This window comes from Stomoxys calcitrans, chromosome 2 (genome assembly GCF_963082655.1).
Source record: "Stomoxys calcitrans chromosome 2, idStoCalc2.1, whole genome shotgun sequence".
NCBI lineage: Eukaryota > Metazoa > Arthropoda > Insecta > Diptera > Muscidae > Stomoxys > Stomoxys calcitrans.
In genome coordinates this window covers 136,474,661-136,493,303 of record NC_081553.1, presented here as the reverse complement: position 1 = coordinate 136,493,303, position 18,643 = coordinate 136,474,661, and the positions used below count along the sequence as shown (strand labels likewise).

The 18,643-nt window shown below is 40.6% G+C and overlaps 1 protein-coding gene and 2 long non-coding RNA genes across 4 annotated transcripts; 2 read left to right on the top strand and 1 right to left on the bottom strand.

Moving 5' to 3' along the window:
• Positions 1-5,374: 5,374 nt before the first annotated feature.
• On the bottom strand, positions 5,375-6,952 carry LOC106090859 (transcription factor A, mitochondrial). Of its 2 annotated transcripts, XM_013257194.2 has the most exons (4): positions 6,861-6,950; positions 6,664-6,770; positions 5,947-6,543; positions 5,375-5,881 (listed from the first exon to the last, which is right to left on the bottom strand). In XM_013257194.2, exons 2-4 carry the CDS (start codon positions 6,726-6,728, stop codon positions 5,773-5,775), a joined length of 771 nt encoding a protein of 256 aa, XP_013112648.2. In that variant the 5' UTR covers positions 6,729-6,770; positions 6,861-6,950; the 3' UTR covers positions 5,375-5,772. The 2 variants fall into 2 exon arrangements, with proteins under 2 accessions (XP_013112648.2, XP_013112646.2); XM_013257192.2 differs by having other exon boundaries at positions 5,947-6,770; positions 6,861-6,952.
• A 1,767-nt stretch (positions 6,953-8,719) lies between these two features.
• On the top strand, positions 8,720-10,847 carry LOC131994908 (uncharacterized). Its single transcript, XR_009396945.1, has 3 exons — positions 8,720-9,484; positions 9,577-9,726; positions 9,791-10,847. It is a non-coding gene; the product is annotated as an uncharacterized LOC131994908 (long non-coding RNA).
• A 4,690-nt stretch (positions 10,848-15,537) lies between these two features.
• On the top strand, positions 15,538-18,510 carry LOC131994907 (uncharacterized). Its single transcript, XR_009396944.1, has 4 exons — positions 15,538-16,052; positions 16,121-17,149; positions 17,242-17,391; positions 17,456-18,510. It is a non-coding gene; the product is annotated as an uncharacterized LOC131994907 (long non-coding RNA).
• Positions 18,511-18,643: the final 133 nt, after the last annotated feature.

Here is an 18,643-nt window from a genome sequence, read left to right as displayed (position 1 = left end):
TAGATTCCATGCCCATTCAGAAAAATTTTAATATCTCGAATTCTATAACGAGCTCAGACAACATCAATACAACGGCGGATTCTGCTCCCTTGAAAATTTGAGGCCCATTTTTCTGTTTTAATCTACTCCACATATGTCCAAAATGTGACAAAGGGATTTCGAACCTGGGCACACGGAGCAACTGCAAGAGCCATTGTCGTTGTCTAGCGTTCGAAGCCATCAATACAACTTCCAACAGATGCACAGAATCATGTGTACCACGGAAGTAGTTTAATTGTCACAGAAAAAAGTCTGTTATTACACAAAAACACATGCATTGTGAAAAAGTACGTCTAATAGGGTTGACTAGCGTGGTTAATGTGGTAATTAATACGATTACAACAACATACCAATGCACCGCCCTTGACGCCATCACACCTAATATGGTTGAAAAGTCCTTTAACCAAAGGCGAAACGCGTCCCATAGTGGTTGGTGTGTGTTACTATCTCTGGTTTTCCTTTTCTATTAGCGGTCTCCGATCATTGAGATAGTCTCGAAAGAGAAACAAACAAAAATTGTAAAATTTAATGATCTTCGCCCAAACAGGCAATAAATTATTGATGTTAATTTTGTGTTTTAATCGCACCCCTCCTGTGGCGTAATTCTCGCAACCACAATCGACTTATAACGAACGAGTTACCCATTTTTTGGATTATGGCAACCGTTGTCGATTAATTCTATTCGAAACTTCGAATAGAAATGTGCAAGTTTTTGCCCGCAGCAATTTACCTATCGTAAATAACAAGTTATCGTCTATTTTCAAGACACTAGGCTAAAAATAGGACGTCGAAGTATTTATTTCATAAAACAAAACAATAATTATAAATTTGCCGAAACTTAACTTTGTGCTTAAGCCAAATCCAGCAAAGCAAATTATCTACAAACATGACCAAACCAACAGTTGTACTCATTTAACCACTAAATTTAAGACAGCAAAATATTTTTTCAAGGAAAAGGTTTTAATTTTATCCAATTGTATTGTGTTGGCTATTGTTCTCCTTGTGCCTGCCCGAAAAAAACAAACATAAAACAAAGAAACAGTCATCGCAGCCGAATCGAGAGATGAGGATAGCAGGATGATGGCAGTAGTAGGCGATGGCTTTGCTAAGCTCACAAGCATACCGATAAAGCGATCCGGTGTACGACGAAGGAAACAGGAAGCGCAGGATGCTGGAAGGGATAGAACTGATATTCCAGGCACTTCTACGGAAGCTGGAAAGAGAATCAGATCTCCCGAAGAGTGTACCACTGCCAAGACGCTTAAGAAGAAAAAGAGCTCCCCGCTTCTAAGTACTCTGGGAAGACAAAGCCAGCCCCTGCAATGGAGACTCCAGACAGTATCCTGCGGAGGGAAACAAAGTTGGAACAAGAACGAAGGAAGCGCGCACGGCCCCTGAGTCTTCATGGCTGACTGTGACTTCCAAAAGGATGTCATAGCCATCATGGAAGGAGAAGATGGTCGCTGAGAAACGCCCTTTTACGTCAGAGTGGTGAGGAAGCACAACAGAGATGAGATGACTTATGCAGTCATCGGTATTGGCTGTGCATTCGGTAGGATTCTACCAGATCGTCGGTCGCAGGTGAGACATTTGGTAAACGAAAGGGTTATCGAACATGTGTTAAACTCTGAAGGGGGTTCACCCATACGAATTATGAGCTGCGAGTATAGAGGGGACATGTACTTTGCGTCAGCGAAATGTATTTATACCGTCAAAAATCTCGTTGGAAGTATCCACAAAAGCGACGGTATTTACAAGGATGTGGGGGAGAAACCGCGATGGAACGCATGATGAAAGTCTTAAACAAGCAAAACCAAGAATTGGCCGTGGAGAAATGGGAGGTCTTCCACAGGGAGGAGAAGGAGGAAGGAACTCTCCTTGTGGTGGGCATTGATCAAGTCTCCGTGACAAGTTTGGCTAAGACTAAAGGCATGGCGTACTAAGGGGCCATGGCGTTCTTTTTCAAGATTGTGAAGACTAGGATAGCCAAATATCCTCATATTGACTGAACCGTGGGACACTCAATACCGCCTAACGGACAGAGTGCCGACGACGAGATTATCTCCGGCTCCCTCAATATTGGGAAGACTTGGATAAGCAAAGACCCTAATATTAAAACATCAGGCAGTGCAGGGGCGAGAAACCCAACACCACCTAACGTAAAAGGAATCGACGACGGAACCATCAACGACTTTCTCGAGATTAGGAAGACAAGGATGGACATCTGTCAGTGCAGTGACAGAGAACTCAATGCCGCCTAACGCACAGGGAGCTGACGATGAGACCAAAACCTATTCCCACGAAGCTCATTTACTCAAAATTTTGAAGACTAGTGTAGGCAAAGATCCTAATATTGGAACATCAGGCATTGCAGGGACGGTAGACTCAATACAGCCTTACGAATAGGGACTCGATGATAGAACCATTACCGGCTTTCTCAAGATTAGGATATGCAAAGATCCTTGTATTAAAACATCACGAAGTGCAGTCAGTGATGGGAAACCCAATGCAGCCTCAAGAACAGGGAGCAGACGATTAGACCATCACCCACTCCCAAGAAGCCCATCTAATGGAGGACCAATTATTGAGATAAACCTCCACGGGATGGAGGCAGCTACACATTGCCTTAATTCAGGAGCCATGGACGACCCGGAATAAAGTTTCTGGACTGAACCATATCAACTACTAATATTTCTATGCTAACACTGGTACTGCGAGCCGAGGACCTGCGTTATTTGTCATAAAAATTTAAATTATTTATTTTCCCCAGAGTGGTCAATGTCGAATGCAACAGTGAATAAGATTAGAATAGCACGGTCCCGAATCCAATAAGCTTCCGTAATAAGTTAAAAACCAGCTGGACAAAATTCGGAAGACTACTCAGAAGAAGACTTGCAAATGCAAATTTTGCCCCTGAACATTCCACTAAGGAACAAGGGAAAACTTCTCACATATCAATGAGTGCAGTCCGATTCAAGTTTAAGCTCAATGATAAGGGGCCTCCCTTTGATAGCCGAGTCCGAACGTCGTGCCGCAGTGCGACACCTCTTTGGAGAGAAGTTTCACATGGCATAGTACCTCACAAATATTGCCAGCATTAGTAGGGGAAAAACCACCGCTGAAAATTTCTCTGATGGTCCCGCCAGAAGAAGACTTGGGAAAGATAATTTAGATTGTCCAAGCATAGAATATATTGACAACAATGTCAACAGGATTAGGACTGTTTCGAGAAAGGGAGAGTCGTATCTTGGGGAGGAGGTCTGCAGACTTAACAACAGACCACGTCATAAAAAAGTTTACTGGGATGTGTAATACACACGGCTCAAGAAATACAATAAGATTAGCAGAGCGGCAAACGTGCCTCCTGGAATCTTTTCTACCAACAGGTCGATAGATGAAAAAATTTCTCTCAAACTGAAACATTAGTAGACGACATGGGAGTGAGAGCAGAGACAACGGAGGACGTGTTGACGCTTTTGATAAAAACGCATTTTCCTCATGATAGACGGGACTCACGGAGACACCGGAATCGTTGACTAATAAGGTTGTTAGAAGGCTTATCATAACAAAATTTATGGTAAAAGAAGCCTTAAGGAACTTCAAACCATTTAAGTCACCTGGACCTGATGGAATATTTCCGGTGTTATTACAGAAGGAGGCGGACTATCTGGCGCCCCATCTGGCCTGTATTTTCACAGCGTGCCTAAGACTTGCATATACTCCGAAAGCCTGGCAGGAGGCAAGGGTGGCATTTATACCCAAGCCCGGCAAGGCAAGTAATGCGACACCAAAGACCTACAGGCCTGTAAGCCTTACGTCATTTCTACTCAAAACCATGAAACGTATTGTGGATACCATTATAAAGAATAGGACATACAGCGAACTGCTCAAATACAAACAGCATACCTATGTCAACGAAAGGTCGGTGCCTTGCACAAGGTTGTGCATAAAATAGAAAAATCTTTCGATGCCAAGAGGTACACAATGGCGGTTTGCATTGACATCGAGGGAGCGTTTAATAATGTGCGGACCAAGACACTGATCCAATCCTCCCTTGACATAAATATAATGGAGAAAGTGGCACAGGGTACGCCACAGGGGGTTTTTTATCGCCACTTCTTTGTGTGACCACCATAAATAACTTATTACGGATGCTGACTTTCCTCCCCGTCAACTATGCAGACGATGTTATAATACGGATTACGTATTATAACATCGTGAGGATTACGAGCTCACTTTTGTAAAATCGGTGCGGCAAGTGATAGCATGAGTAGGGCATGTGGGGAAGATGACGAGACGTTGGAGCATTTCCTTTGTCATTGTCCGGCTTTCGCGTCTAACAATACATGACAGGACACAATACCAATACATGAACCAACTTAGTTGCGTGGAACACAACTAAGGATTTTGTAAGTAGCATAGAATTCCTAACTTAGATTTTCTTTTTCGAGTTTACTTTTTTTAGTATTTAGAGCATACAGCAAGCCGATTACTGGCTTAGGTGTATGTCCATAGTGGCATGAGGCGGATTAACTTCCACACCCTCATCTCAACCTAACGTTACCTAAGTAAATTCAATTAAAGGCTATTTTGTCCCGTATAGTTTAAAGGGAAGACGATATTAAAGGTCCATACGTCCCACATTTCGACAAATCTATGGAAATACCATGGTAGCCGCTTCTACGTGCCCGATTAATTTGATAACTAATCGGCCAAGGGCTGCAGTGCACAACAAACTGCTACGACAATAACAACACCCGGCACGGGATACCTGTGAGCACGACACAAGCTGGAACATTGAGTTCCGATTTGCTGTCCCGAGAAGCTTTGCTGCGAACTGCCGGGCGCGTCCACAGATTGCGGATTGTGGAATGCTCTCCCGGGGTAGCTGTAACTGCAGTCGCGGGCAGTCGAGTATGCTCGACATGAGAATGAGTTATTAGCGCCTTTAAATAACCTATGGCCAACCTGTTCCCGCGGCGAGCTTGCTCACCTACAGGAGCTTGACGAGGATCGCCACCTCCACATGAAAACTTGGTTACAACGGCAATAACAACAAATCTATAGGGCACCCTTACCCGACACCCGAAATTTTTTTGAGAACCTACGGGAGATTTTTCTGTAAATTAGCCCACGGACCTCTAGCCAAACACAATTTTAAAAATTTTAATCACTTTTTAATATATCCAATAAAAAAATTAATCGAAAATTTAAAAAATTTCAATCATTTTTTTTAATTGAATATCCAATTTTTTCATCTATTTCTTCAAAAACGGTTATTGAAATTATCATCTCGTGGTTGAAGCAGTTTCAATTAAAAGAGTAATTGGATGAATTAGTTTTGTGATTGAAATCGATTTTTATTTGTTGCTGTGTAGGGAGTGTTCAGAATTTGGCAGTTTTTGGGGTTAATAAAGTGCTCATTTTGAAATAAATGCAATTTATTATTGTAAATACCAACATTTTCACAAAATTGAGTCCCATTAAAATTCTTTCTTCTTGTTCTACAAACCATCCAAAGATTTATTGAACATTTCAGTCGTATGCGTTTTAGTTTGAACAAGCATACAATTTTTCAAAACTTACTATTACGTGATTAATACCAGACTTTGTTAAATAAAGTCTTCCTATAAAAAGGCAACAAAAATAACTCAAACGATAATGATGAGGGCTTTGGATAAAAGTACCAAGCAATGGTTTTGATGATTTCAATTTCAGGAAGAGGCATTTTATTTAACGCTTCTTGGGCTTTATTTCAGGTGGGTCAATTAAATTTGTTTGACGAACGACATCAATATGACCTAAACGTATCATCTTCTCCTCCCATTGGGCTATTTCTTTTCTGTAAATACAAATACCTTTTTCAATATGAATTGCCAAAAATCCTATCATTTGACGTAAACTCACCTATACGTTTCAAAGTCCTTGCGAGATTCTTGCATGTAAATCTCTTTTTCTGTCGGTGAAAGAACTGACCATCTTTGTGTTGCAGCTTGGTGCCATTCACGGAAAGTTTGTTGGGCTGTCTGTGGCGTTCTGATTCTTTCCTTAGCAATAAAACGTATAAATGCCGATGCTGGTTTCTTAGGACGTCCTAAGTCCTTAATTCGTCTTCTCATCATGCGTCTCTCTTTTGCCTCTACTTTTTCTTGCTTAAGTTCCTTTATCTGGTTGCGTTGCTCATCTGTAATTTTGGACTCGTATTTGGTACGCTTTTCTACATATTCCTGTTGCTCTTTTTTGTACTCTTCCTGCAAGCGTTGTTTCAATGAAGGATCCGCAGATTCCCATTTTTTTGATACTTGTCGCACTATATCAACGAGCGACATTTTAGGATTAGACGCCACTATTTTTGGTCTAAGCTCTTTCATAAATCGAAAGTATGGAGTTAATGGCTTTTTAGGTCGAATTGGTAAACCCACTTTTTCCTCTATTGTTACTTTTGTAGAAGCTGCAACCGAGGGAGGGCCGCGTAAACTTATATTCGCAGGTGGTGCAAGTGGTCTGTTAGTAAATGCAATGGCCGATTCAAGAGGGACATTTGGTGCGATTGTTGGAGTATTGGATAAGTTTGGGTTCAGATTAATATTTAAGGACTTTTCGTTTTTAATTCGTACAACTTGCCTGCATTTGTTAATCAAAGACCCCAAGAAAGAGCCCTTGTTAAAGAGCGAAACTGTTAGTAACATTTCGAATGTATTGTGGTTTCCTATGAAAATACAACAAATCGGCTGTAAGAATTAAAAGAGCGAGAAAAATATGAGAAATTGACCAAAATAAACAAAATGCGGTGATAAACTAAAAAATTTACAGAAATTTACATAAGAAAACGAGGGAAAAGCAATCAGCTGGTTTTGACAAAGGTGCCAATAGGGTAACTAAAACATTTTCAATGTCTAGCCGGTTATACTGTCGTAAACGTAGAACAGTGCATGGAATTACTGAAACGCTTTTAAAAGGTCTGTTCGCAGTAAACATTTGCAGAGGGTTAACACAATCATGACATAGTTACCAGGTAGGGTACCGTAAACAGCTGAGCACAAATTTTTCTCGCGAACTGCAGTATCGACGAGTATTGGTTGCGTGTGTGTATTTTAGTTAGGAACGATAAAATACACAAACAACGAAAACTGGCTCGAACTAGCAACGTACACAAAATCAGAGTTGCACTAATCACTGATTTTGACAGATAGTGCACTCAATATTTATTATTATTATTATTCATACCACGCCCTCCACTTATGCGTGCTTAAGCAATCAAATGCGCTCACATGCGTTCATTTAGTTGAGTTACATACCATGCGCATTTTGCTGCAAACGAATTTCTAAAAATTTGCTTATATCATTTCCAATGTTAATTTCAATGCAAATTACTAAAAATTTTGTTTAAAATGATTTTAGTAAAAGAGTTTCTTGATTTAATAGCACGTTTACATTGAAATTTTTATGATCTTGATTTAAGTAAATTCAAAAACAAATCATGTCCATTTACACTGTGTCAGGGTGTACTAATAGAAGGTTAAAACACTTTTACACTGCTGATTAAATGCCATGGCGAAACAATTAAAGGTGGTCTCATTTGTACTACAACCACAAATCATAGGGGTCAATACGCCATCTTACCATAGAGGTGATCGACATTTTGCTAACACAAACAAAGAAATGAGTGTATGTGTGTTTGTACGTGTGCAGAAATTTTGCGTACGTGAGCAAAGAATATACGAGGAAGAAGAAAACAACAAAAAAAATGCAAGGCGGATTTAAAAAGGTGGTCTCACGCGAAAATGTGTTTACAGCCGCCAAGATGTCAGATTTTTGTTTGCATTCTCTTTGTTGTCATCTTCGTTCTCTTATGAAATGGAAGAAAACGCAAACAAAGAATAAATTAAAAAAAAGAACAAATTGACATCCACAATGTCAAGTACTGCCAAAAATTAAAAAAAAATTGTATGTCGGCCGATCGCCAGGTTTCACTCAACAAGGTTACCCCAAGCGATCAGCCGACGTGGAATTTTTTGAATTTTCGTCATTAAGCTTGTCAAACTTTTTATTGTTTACGTTTTTCTTACTTGCTTGCAATGTGCGTTTGTTCATATTCAAATTCAAATTGAATTAAAAAATACATAAAATTGAATCAATAAAATACACAAAATTGAATCAATAAAATACACAAAATTTAATCAATAAAATACACAAAATTTAATCAATAAAATACACAAAATTTACACATATCAAGCAGTATTAGGAAAAGATGTGAAATAAAAAGAAAAAAATAATGCGTGGATGTGCAATTTGCTGCATTTTGTAAAAAAAAAAATTTACTGACATTTTTTAACATTCACAATAGACAAATTTTGACAATCTTAATGATGTTCTTGGGACATATCCACCTTATGTTTTTGAAAGTGACTTTACCTTATATTGGGTTGCCCAAAAAGTAATTGCGGATTTTTCATATAGTCGGCGTTGGCAAATTTTTTCACAGCTTGTGACTCTGTAATTGCATTCTTTCTTCTGTCAGTTATCAGCTGTTACTTTTAGCTTGTTTTAGAAAAAAAAGTTTAAAAAATGTATATTTGATTAAAGTTCATTCTAAGTTTTATTAAAAATGCATTTACTTTCTTTTAAAAAATCCGCAATTACTTTTTGGGCAACCCAATATTAGTGAATGTGTCGTGGACCCCGGAGGGTCCGAACTATCTCAGCGGAGAAAGGGGACATAGTGTGCTGGCGAGCGCTGGCTGTTGGCGTTAGAGCTCCGGCTGTGGCTCAGTCTGGGGCGCGGTTCTTGCCAACACACCATGTCCAGAGACAGGTGACCAAAAATTCAAATTTCAAACCAGCTCTGGATGGAAATGAAAAACACAGGGTCCCACTTATGTTAAGGCAGGCATGTCTTTCGCCTTCTTACTCGCACCTTCCGCTATGGATTCGCTCTTCAGGGGGCACTGAGACATCCTACAGTGCCCTGGACGGCCCACCCCAACCATGGTATCCGTTGTCCAACAGTTTTGGATACCCCAGAATCGGTCTCCCTTATCCCCCCTTACAGCTTGGTGCACTACCCCCTTCTTACCTTAAATAACTACTCCTCCATTGTGAAATGAAAACTAGGCAAAGGCGAATTTCATTTCAAACGTTATAAACGGTATGTATTTATTAAGCCAAATCAAAAATTCATTGCCAGACAAAGTTCAATCAAACGAAAAAGCAAAGAAAACAAAACAAGGAATTGCATAGTGGCAATTAAAAAAACTTCAATTATATAGACTCCTCTCCTTCAAAGAGAAAAATAGTAATAAAATTCTCCTTCCTCCACAGGTGTATTGGGTCTTCTCTTGGTGTCTGGCCTTCCTTCAGGGTCGTCTCTCCTAACTGGAGTCAGTGCTGGGGCGGCTGAGCAGTGCCCACGCTTTCCTCTTGTCTGTCCGTCCGTCTGGTTGTGGTAAGTATGTGTATTCCGGCTGTATTGTATTTCCCGTAAATAAAAGCTTTGGCTTTTTTTTTTATGTCTTACATGTTTATTCCTTTTTAAAGGCCTAAGTTCGCAAAGCGAACACCAACAGCAGTAAGGGCTCCTTTCCGCCCCAAAGGTCTAGAATCTTTACCCCCTGGCCCTAGGTTGAGCTCGACCTAACAGCTGAGGACAGCGCCTATTTATTCTAGCGCTGTGTTACTTATAGAAAGGTAAGTGTCTGGTGTTTGCCTGCCTAGCCGCTTTATTAACAAATAACCTTCTTTTTATTCGTAGGAAATATGTGTGTCAAGGTCCTGTCCGTCCGTCTAAGTTCACGTATACGTCCCGCAATAGTGTTTGTGAGGAAAAAGGGTACCTGCAGCACTGTCGGCTGACCAGTGCTTTTGATATAGAGCTTCCCACGATGGACAGAGGAGGTGGAGGTGTAGCTTTATGTTTTCGCGTTTGGCTTTTTGTTATTTTGTGATCAACTTTAGTGGTGTCTATTGTCTTTGATTTTCAAGTTTAGGATTTTTAACTATTGACTTTGATTTGGTTTTTAGTTTTTCTTTTCTTTTCAGGTCTTTTATTATTACATTGGTATTTTCCTTTTTTTTTTTCAGGTTCTTTGGCTTTGTTTCGAAACTTTTCCCTTTTCAGGTTCCTTTTTATTTAATTTGATAACATTTCTTTTTTTTTCCAGAGTTTTCATAGATTTTCTTTTTCAGCTTTTAATAACTTTCAGTTCGATTTATTTTAATCACCTTTTTTTTTCATAATCTTCTTTTTCAGCTCTTTAGTTTTTTTAATTTGTATTTATTTTCATTTATTTTGTTACAGCTTTTAAAGCTTCTCAATAATTTATAGTTAATTTTTTTTCCTCTTTCAGCAAATGTGCTGAAAGTTCAATAAATCACTTTAAAACTTTGAATTTGGTCTTTTTCTTTGTTGTTGGGTAAAAGCCAGTTCCGCCTCCTTTTCTCTGCCGAATCCAAAACCAAAAAAAAAAAGCCTTCTCTCTTTTTGAAAACACCACTTTCTACACTCCTGATGACACCACCTCTTACTGCTTGCACGGCTCCATCCAAAAAGAACTCGTCATCTTCCCTTTACTGTCCATCATGGTTCCCCCAAGCCATCATGTCCACCGAGGAACCATCATAAAATTTTGTTTTCCAAAATAGCAAAAACAAACAACATATGGTTTCCTCGATTTTCATTGTAGTAGTTACCTTTGTATGTGGAGGTAACATATGCTGGTATCGCAGGGTTGCATTCACCAGCTGCCATAAAAAAAACAGACTGTTCAAACCCAGATGTCGCTCTTCTCTAATCAGACATAGGGTGACACGCTACAAACCCAATCATCCTTTAGACGTCACCGTCATAGGATGGGAGGGAAAAACAAATTTTTGTCATGTATATAATAACATAACGTGTGAACGTAGCATTAGTCAAACCTATCTCAGTGGGTGTAGCCTCCTTAAGAAAAAGTAATTCTTCTCCAATAAATGTACCTTGGGCTATAAGTATACCTTGAGTCGAGTAGTACCTATCCGGTACTCGACTAACCAGTTATACCTTCCTTAGACATACCTTGATCAAATTAATTATATCACCAAAGCGGACGGACGGAAAAAATATGCTGAATAAGCATTTAAATTAAAAGGTAAGTAAAAGTGGTAAAACTAAATATTGTGAAATAAAAACGAAAAAAAAATAAAATAAAATAAGCATATAAAAATGCTTTGAATAAAAAAAATTACAAGGTGCGTCCAAAAAAAAACCAAAAAAAGTGCGGTAAACTTTACGTGTGTGCGTGTGTGTGTGTATAGAAATGAATGGACGAGTAACTACGCCAAAAAAACTTAATAAAAAAACTCTACTTGCCTAACAAAACGCAATAAAAATGAAATGTAAATAAACAAAAGTGTAATGTATAGAAAATTATATGCCGGCCGTGGAGGAATTCCCATGAAAAAGTGAATTATAAGATAAAAATTGTTATACGGTGCTGTGTGTGTGTGAATGGAACCAAACGGCAGTAAACTAAAATAACAGGCACCGGCCAGTAAATAATGCCGGACAAAGAATTAATAGGGAAAAAAAAAAAGGTAAAAACCTAAATTTTTAATAACCAACAGTGAAAATTGGCAGAAAAATAAATTTAAGTGGTTATGTACAAATCATATGTGGTTTGCAAAACGTAACCTACAAAAAAACTAACTAAAAAAAATTCAACCAAAAAAAAAAAACGGTTTAATTTGATGTGCCAGTGTGTGTGACTTTAAGTGCGTATTACTTTACGGTATCCCTACCATCATCTGTAAACCACTCAAATCATGAATGGAGGTGGGGGTGCTAAAACCAAACTGAGTGCCAAGACAAATTACTCCGCAAAAAGTGAAGTGTGAGAAACCAACAAAAACAATTGCGGAAAATGTGTGTGTGTCATGTGCCTAATGTAATGCAAACATAGAACAGGTGTTAACACTCTCTTCTTCTTGTGATTTAAACAGATCGAAAGAAACAGAACGATAATGAAATGCTGTGAATCATTTATAAGTTCAATGAACGCAAAGTGAAAGTGTTGTGAGAAAGTTAAAGTAAAATCAAGGTAAAATCTCAACTTGGAAAACGGGAGAAAAAAAATAAAAGAAAATTTATAAAAATTGTGTAAACACAAAAAAATTAAAGGAAATGGAAAATTAGAAATTTTCGAAATAAAAATAAAAAAACTCTACCAAAGAAAATTTTCGGAACCAAAGCTAAAATGTTTGAATGAAATTAATGTGAAACAAAAGAATTATTTCAGTGAAAATACATACACCAAAGTTAAAAATGTTAAAAAAAACAATATAAACAAAATTAAAGTCTATTTTCGTTTGGTCAAATAAGTGAAAATAACAAGCCGCTAATTTAAATCAGAAAAATTTTAAATGACAAAAAAAAACAAGAATCTAAAAAAAAACTACGAAGCTCCCAAAGATAAAAATACAATGAGATTCAAAAGCAAAAATTCCTCAAAATTCTAAATTTCAAAAAAAAATAAAAACAAAAATTCCTCTAAAAAATTAAAAATATCAAACCAAAGGAAAATCTTAAAATAATAAATAATTTTAGAAAAAAAATTGCATTTTGACTAAACAAACTTTCTTCTTGGTTCTCTTTCCAGATGCTGCAACGACACCAAACTCGCATCGGCCGCTTCGCTTGAGAGCACGGACCATACCCGACGTGGACCAGCGACATAATGTGCCCAGGGCAGATGAACTGGTAATTGTCAAATAAATAATACGCCACGGCGTATTCTTTATTACTCCTCTCAGCCCCCTACTTGCACTCACCACGGCATCCCTCGCCCCATGTCCAAGATGCCATAGCGATAGAAAGACGGGTCGGCCCGACATACACCGAGGTCGTCAAGAGGCTCTACCGTGGTTGAGTGATCTCCTGGGGCCGGCATCGAAAGATGACAATCTCTCGTCCGGACAAAACGCCTTCCGCCGCAACTCGCGCTCCATGTCCAAGATGCCATAGTGATAGAAAGACGGGTCACCCACTGCGAGGTTGACAGCGAGCTCTCCGGCGGTCGAGGCACCCCAGATAGGCAGAGAGAAATGGCACTACCTCGTTCTAACCCCTGTGCACATTACACCACTGGAACACTCCTGGCGGCCCCGCACTCGCGACTGCGTAAGACCACGAGTTTCGTCGCTCTCAGTCCCCGACGGATAATTCAGGTAAGTATAAGGTAAGTATAAAGTTCCAATCCTCTAGGTCCATTTACTCATCGTACACACACACACGTCCTTCACCGCCTGTTGACCATGGGATGTAACTTGCAAGGAATTTTATGGAAGCAATTCAAATGACCATCTATAGACGGTTTCGCCTAAACTGCCGCCCAAGGCGAACAAAAAAAAAAATCTAAGTTTAACCCAGAAACTGCGTGCCTGCCAAAACTAAAGCTAAGTATCCTTAAATCTAAAATTAAAAGATAATTCAAATTCTAATTCATTTCAATACTTATCCTACAGCCTACTATTCTATTGCCTTGCATCTACTATCCTTGGATTCCTAAGGAGGATTTGGAAAGTACCATAAACCAGGTAAGTGATTGCTACTTCCTCATCAAAGGTGTCGCCGTAGTATAGCGATCTATCATCGTTATGCCTATTGCTTAAGATCCTTCGCGTGGTATACCCCTATTGTCCTGCCTTTCAAGTCTTCAATCTCGTAAAGACATCTTCCCACCGGGCGTACAATCCGACATCTCAAATACTTTTTGTTGAGTTTGGCATTAACGCCCTTACTCAATTCTTGTCTTATTCACCTTGAGGTTACCTTCGCTAAAAATTCTGTTTCTAACCTCTTGGTACTTCGCCCTCCTTATGGTCCAAGGCGTTATTTCCTTTAATCTCAATTCAGAATTTAATTCATTCTCCAATTCATTCTTAATCCTATCCTTATTCTCTAAAATAGTTACTCCAGCGGAGTCCTGCTCCACATGATCGGCTACTACTGGGGGTGCATCGGTTTCGGGCGCGTTTCCCCCTCTCTCGGGCCCGCTTGTCGGTTTCCCTGACACCGCGGACATTTGGGTTTCACCACGTTCTCCATCCCGCACCCATAGCAAAACAGTTTCCTTGTGGTGGATGGGCAGTCCACAAAACCGTGGCCCTTCTCCCGGCAGTTCCAACAGATATAATTGGACTGCCTACTGATGGCTTCTATTTCCAGTTCCGGCTCCTCTTGGTCATATTCCAGCTCATTTACTCTAGGGGCAAATTGCTGGCGGTGTGCCTGAGCGAACTGCCTTTGATTTGCTAGCAGCAACTCCGCCTTCCTACACTCCTCTCTGAAGTGCTGCAACCCATACATTCTTATCGGAAAGACCAGCGCCGCCATTGCCTGTTTGAGATTGCCTTTCATCATCTCCACCATCATCTCCTCCCTCATGGGCTCCCGTTGCTGGTGGCGAAGGCGCAGCATAGCGTTACAGAAGTCCTCGAACGACTCGTGGGACCCTTGCCTTCGGTCCATCATCCTCCTCTGTATATCGAAGTCGCTCTCGAACTTCCGAAACTGCGGCAGGAATGCCTGTTTCAATTCCGGATAACTGCGAATGTACCCCAACCTCCTCTGCATCCAGTACCACTCCTCCGCCGGTCCCTCCAGCAGCTGTGGGAACTTCACCAGCACCTCATCCCACTCACACCGATAATCCTCCCGAAGCTGTTCTATACGGAACATAAAATCCTCGGCGCTCATCGACTTCGTGGTGCCATCAAACTTCACCCGCCATTTCTCCACATCTATTCTTCTAATGGCCTGACGATTCGGAATAGGCGAAACTTGCGGGTAATGTGGCGCCGGCGCGTTTACAGCATTCGGAAGATATGTGTTTCTGTCACCCAGGTGGTACTGCTCCGGTGGTGGATGAGGGGATGGCCACCCATCCGGTGGTCTCTGCGGGGCGTCTACGGCTGGAAAGGTTTGGTACTGATTCATTGTTGGCTCTCGGTACTCGCTGCCTCTCGGAATTCGATTCGATGGTGGTATCTGCTGGCCTACGGCCGTGTGTGGCTGCGCTGGTTGTGCGGTCGCTGTCTGTGGGACGCCTGTGCCCATCGGAACATTTAAGTGGGCCAAGCTCTGCTGTACAAGCTGGGGTACCAGCTGCCTCAACTTCTCATCGAGTAACCTGATGAGCTCTAACTGTCCCACACCAATGGCCGAATCTATGACCGCGTTTAGGGAACCTCCTTCTCGTGGAGCTTGGTAAAGCGCCTGGCGTGCAGCATTCGTCTCCCGGTTCTCTCTACGTTCTCTCTGGACCGTCTGAGCTGTCAAGCTGCTGAACTCCGGCGTGTCCGGAGTTATACGTACGTCCGACATATCCGATACCGACAAGGCTGGACTGGAAACCGCGGACGTGACCATCATGGGGGTGACTGTTGCTGTTGTTGTGGCCATTGCCATTGCCGAGGCTGCTGCTGTGGTCGTAATGGCTGTCGCCATGTTGGTTACTATGGTTGTTGTTGTTGCCATAGCCGATGTGGTCGGATCAGGAACCTCACTAGTGTAACTATTTGCTCTGGTATTGACCATTAAACCTACTCCAACCTATAACCTATACTACTAATTAAACTTGATGACAATTCCAAATTACCAAATTCAGCCAACTCAAACTCTAAATACACTAATTATGTCTTCTTCTTTAAACGCAGATATGAAAACCAAAATTCACAAACAAGGTAGAAAGTGTAGTGCATATATCCTACTATAAGGTGGGGAACAAGTGAGAGAAGAGCAAATCTAAGCGGATAAGCGAAGCATTCTAAGTTTCCAAATAGGACTTCTCCAAACGTATCCGGAAACTGCTTTCTCTGCCGTAATGTATTGTATGACCCTGAGATGCTGTAGTATATTGGTATTACGTTTGCTACCTACGGACATAACCACACGGCTGTTGTTGAAAACATAAAGATAAACCCAACAACGTCTCATGTGCTTTGGCTCATGGGTATGATTGTATTAAGCGGACGGACAGGTAAGCAAAAGTAATTTGGGCTATTGCAGTTAACTATTGTATATAATGGCATCTCCTTCTCTCCTCAGGCCCGTCGCAAACGAAATGCGGATACCAAAATCCTTAAGCTTCGTGACTTACGGGAGTTAAAGATTAGTAAAACACCGTGCCACATCCTGCATCTAACCAGCTTCCAGTCACCACCAGTTTGGCACGCGATCCAAGCTTTTGAAAACTTACGATCGGGACTCAATCCGGTAACCGAAATCCGATCAGTTGCTGGCTGTGGCGATAAAATGATGCGGTCAACCCGATAACTCGAGCCCCACGTTGGGCGCCATTCTTGTCGTGGACCCCGGAGGGTCCGAACTATCTCAGCGGAGAAAGGGGACATAGTGTGCTGGCGAGCGCTGGCTGTTGGCGTTAGAGCTCCGGCTGTGGCTCAGTCTGGGGCGCGGTTCTTGCCAACACACCATGTCCAGAGACAGGTGACCAAAAATTCAAATTTCAAACCAGCTCTGGATGGAAATGAAAAACACAGGGTCCCACTTATGTTAAGGCAGGCATGTCTTTCGCCTTCTTACTCGCACCTTCCGCTATGGATTCGCTCTTCAGGGGGCACTGAGACATCCTACAGTGCCCTGGACGGCCCACCCCAACCATGGTATCCGTTGTCCAACAGTTTTGGATACCCCAGAATCGGTCTCCCTTATCCCCCCTTACAGCTTGGTGCACTACCCCCTTCTTACCTTAAATAACTACTCCTCCATTGTGAAATGAAAACTAGGCAAAGGCGAATTTCATTTCAAACGTTATAAACGGTATGTATTTATTAAGCCAAATCAAAAATTCATTGCCAGACAAAGTTCAATCAAACGAAAAAGCAAAGAAAACAAAACAAGGAATTGCATAGTGGCAATTAAAAAAACTTCAATTATATAGACTCCTCTCCTTCAAAGAGAAAAATAGTAATAAAATTCTCCTTCCTCCACAGGTGTATTGGGTCTTCTCTTGGTGTCTGGCCTTCCTTCAGGGTCGTCTCTCCTAACTGGAGTCAGTGCTGGGGCGGCTGAGCAGTGCCCACGCTTTCCTCTTGTCTGTCCGTCCGTCTGGTTGTGGTAAGTATGTGTATTCCGGCTGTATTGTATTTCCCGTAAATAAAAGCTTTGGCTTTTTTTTTTATGTCTTACATGTTTATTCCTTTTTAAAGGCCTAAGTTCGCAAAGCGAACACCAACAGCAGTAAGGGCTCCTTTCCGCCCCAAAGGTCTAGAATCTTTACCCCCTGGCCCTAGGTTGAGCTCGACCTAACAGCTGAGGACAGCGCCTATTTATTCTAGCGCTGTGTTACTTATAGAAAGGTAAGTGTCTGGTGTTTGCCTGCCTAGCCGCTTTATTAACAAATAACCTTCTTTTTATTCGTAGGAAATATGTGTGTCAAGGTCCTGTCCGTCCGTCTAAGTTCACGTATACGTCCCGCAATAGTGTTTGTGAGGAAAAAGGGTACCTGCAGCACTGTCGGCTGACCAGTGCTTTTGATATAGAGCTTCCCACGATGGACAGAGGAGGTGGAGGTGTAGCTTTATGTTTTCGCGTTTGGCTTTTTGTTATTTTGTGATCAACTTTAGTGGTGTCTATTGTCTTTGATTTTCAAGTTTAGGATTTTTAACTATTGACTTTGATTTGGTTTTTAGTTTTTCTTTTCTTTTCAGGTCTTTTATTATTACATTGGTATTTTCCTTTTTTTTTCAGGTTCTTTGGCTTTGTTTCGAAACTTTTCCCTTTTCAGGTTCCTTTTTATTTAATTTGATAACATTTCTTTTTTTTTCCAGAGTTTTCATAGATTTTCTTTTTCAGCTTTTAATAACTTTCAGTTCGATTTATTTTAATCACCTTTTTTTTTCATAATCTTCTTTTTCAGCTCTTTAGTTTTTTTAATTTGTATTTATTTTCATTTATTTTGTTACAGCTTTTAAAGCTTCTCAATAATTTATAGTTAATTTTTTTTCCTCTTTCAGCAAATGTGCTGAAAGTTCAATAAATCACTTTAAAACTTTGAATTTGGTCTTTTTCTTTGTTGTTGGGTAAAAGCCAGTTCCGCCTCCTTTTCTCTGCCGAATCCAAAACCAAAAAAAAAAAGCCTTCTCTCTTTTTGAAAACACCACTTTCTACACTCCTGATGACACCACCTCTTACTGCTTGCACGGCTCCATCCAAAAAGAACTCGTCATCTTCCCTTTACTGTCCATCATGGTTCCCCCAAGCCATCATGTCCACCGAGGAACCATCATAAAATTTTGTTTTCCAAAATAGCAAAAACAAACAACATATGGTTTCCTCGATTTTCATTGTAGTAGTTACCTTTGTATGTGGAGGTAACATATGCTGGTATCGCAGGGTTGCATTCACCAGCTGCCATAAAAAAAACAGACTGTTCAAACCCAGATGTCGCTCTTCTCTAATCAGACATAGGGTGACACGCTACAAATGCTGGCTATTCGCTTGGCTTAAAAAGAAAGTTAACGCATTTTTAATAAAACTTAGAATGAACTTTAATCAAATATACTTTTTTTACACTTTTTTTCTAAAGCAAGCTAAAAGTAACAGCTGATA